Source organism: Mus pahari, chromosome 3, assembly GCF_900095145.1.
Source record: "Mus pahari chromosome 3, PAHARI_EIJ_v1.1, whole genome shotgun sequence".
Lineage (NCBI taxonomy): Eukaryota > Metazoa > Chordata > Mammalia > Rodentia > Muridae > Mus > Mus pahari.
The window spans coordinates 46,743,022-46,744,665 of NC_034592.1; the positions used below are offsets into that span (position 1 = coordinate 46,743,022).

Consider the following 1,644-nt stretch of genomic DNA (forward strand, 5'->3'; position numbering starts at 1 on the left):
GCTGGGAATTGAATTCAGGACCTCTGGAAGAGCAATCAGTGCTCTTAACTGCTGAGCCATCTCTCTAGCCCTTAAGACAGGGTTTCTCTGTGTAGCCCTGGCTGTCCTGGAACTCACTTTGGAGACCAGGCTGGCCTCAAACTCAGAAATCCACCTGCCTCCCAAGTGCTGGGATTAAAGGCGTGTGCCACCACCACCTGGCTCAAACATATATATTTTAATGTGTGAAAATTTTTAAATTTGAATGTTACTTACCTGATAAATACTTCTTGTCATATGGGACTAAAATGCAAAAGAAAAATCAAAATTAAAAATTTTAAGGGTGCCTTATAAGATTTACTTTATATACAGTTCTTTAAAATGGATACTCTATGAGCTTAATATCTCCATTTTACTGCGTCATCAAGTTTCTATCTTACCTGTTTCAAATTTACTTTTTAAAAATCAGATATCTAGACCTGACAAGTGCGTTGGCTTGGTTGGTAGAAAAAGAATAAAGGAGTGTCACAAGATATAATAATAAATGAGAGAGAAATTTCTGGTTGTGGAGTTTGTAGAAAACATGTAAAATTAAACACCTGTGGAACTGCTCGGTGATTTGGTTTGTTTTTAATAGTTTGAGAGTTCATATATTTGAGTGTTTTGTGTGTGTGCATGTGCAATACATCGCATACCCAGTGCCCATGAAAGTTAGAAGATGTGGGACCGTGAAAGGTAGCTTGGTCCCCAGTTGAGCTAAGGCTTGAAGCCCCGGAAACCCTGAAGAGACCATAGGTGCTTGGCCTGATTCCCGGGCACCAGACCCCTGTCACTAGCCGCAGCCCCTATAGATTCGTGGCCATCAGTCATGGAAGGAGCGATGCCCCAAGCCCCTCCACATGTAGAGGATATGACCTGTGGTCTTGTAGGCTCAAGACAGATCTCCATTTTAATGAGGTACCTAAAGGCCCTGAGGGCTTAGCCAATAAGCTTTCCTTCCCAGACACTCCTCCCTGCAAAAGGTATTTAACCTCAGGCCCACCCTGAGAAGTGGGGTATGGTTTTACTCATCCACTTTCCGCCATGACAATAAATGCCTTAAAACCATGGACTGCCTCTTTTCATCAGGATCCGCTGTGGGGAGGCATGGAGAAGGCCTTCACCTACCCCCACCCCTCAGAACCAGTTGGAGCCACCCAACTGGTTTAGCCCTTTACCCCCACCCCGGCCCCAGGTCCCAGGCTAGATCCAGCCTGCGGGCCCCCCACTTCGTTCTCAATTCTTCCAGTGGCACCTGGGTGTCCAAGAGCCTGAGAAGCAGATGGCCCCTGCTAACCAGCTCCAAGCTCCGGCTGTCCTGTGTCCAACACCCACCCGGAGACAGCATGGGGTAGTAAGCACTGTCAACTTCTGTGTCCAGCCTCCCTGTGCAGCTGTGCCCTGTGGTGAAGCCGACTAGGACCCAAAACCCTACAGGAATGTCCGGAACTGGCTATGTATGTGGTGAGGTCCTCTGCAAGTGCAATAAGTGTTCTTAAAATCTCTGAGCCATCTCTCCGGTCTCTGTTCCTGGTATTCTTCTATCTTCTTCAGTTAGTATTGTTTTGTATAATGGTGCTCTCAAACGCAGTAATGAAAAGAGCCAATTTGTGTGTGTGTGTGTGT

General features: G+C 46.5%; 1 protein-coding gene across 2 annotated transcripts in view; it reads right to left on the minus strand.

Moving 5' to 3' along the window:
- Positions 1–1,644, minus strand: part of LOC110318338 (CD302 antigen) — a 135,231-nt gene that overhangs the window by 5,267 nt on the left and 128,320 nt on the right. For both annotated transcript variants that reach the window (XM_029536802.1, XM_021193320.2), the window contains one exon: positions 256–282. In XM_029536802.1, coding sequence (XP_029392662.1) covers positions 256–282 — 27 coding nt within the window. The remainder of the gene's footprint in view (positions 1–255; positions 283–1,644) is intronic.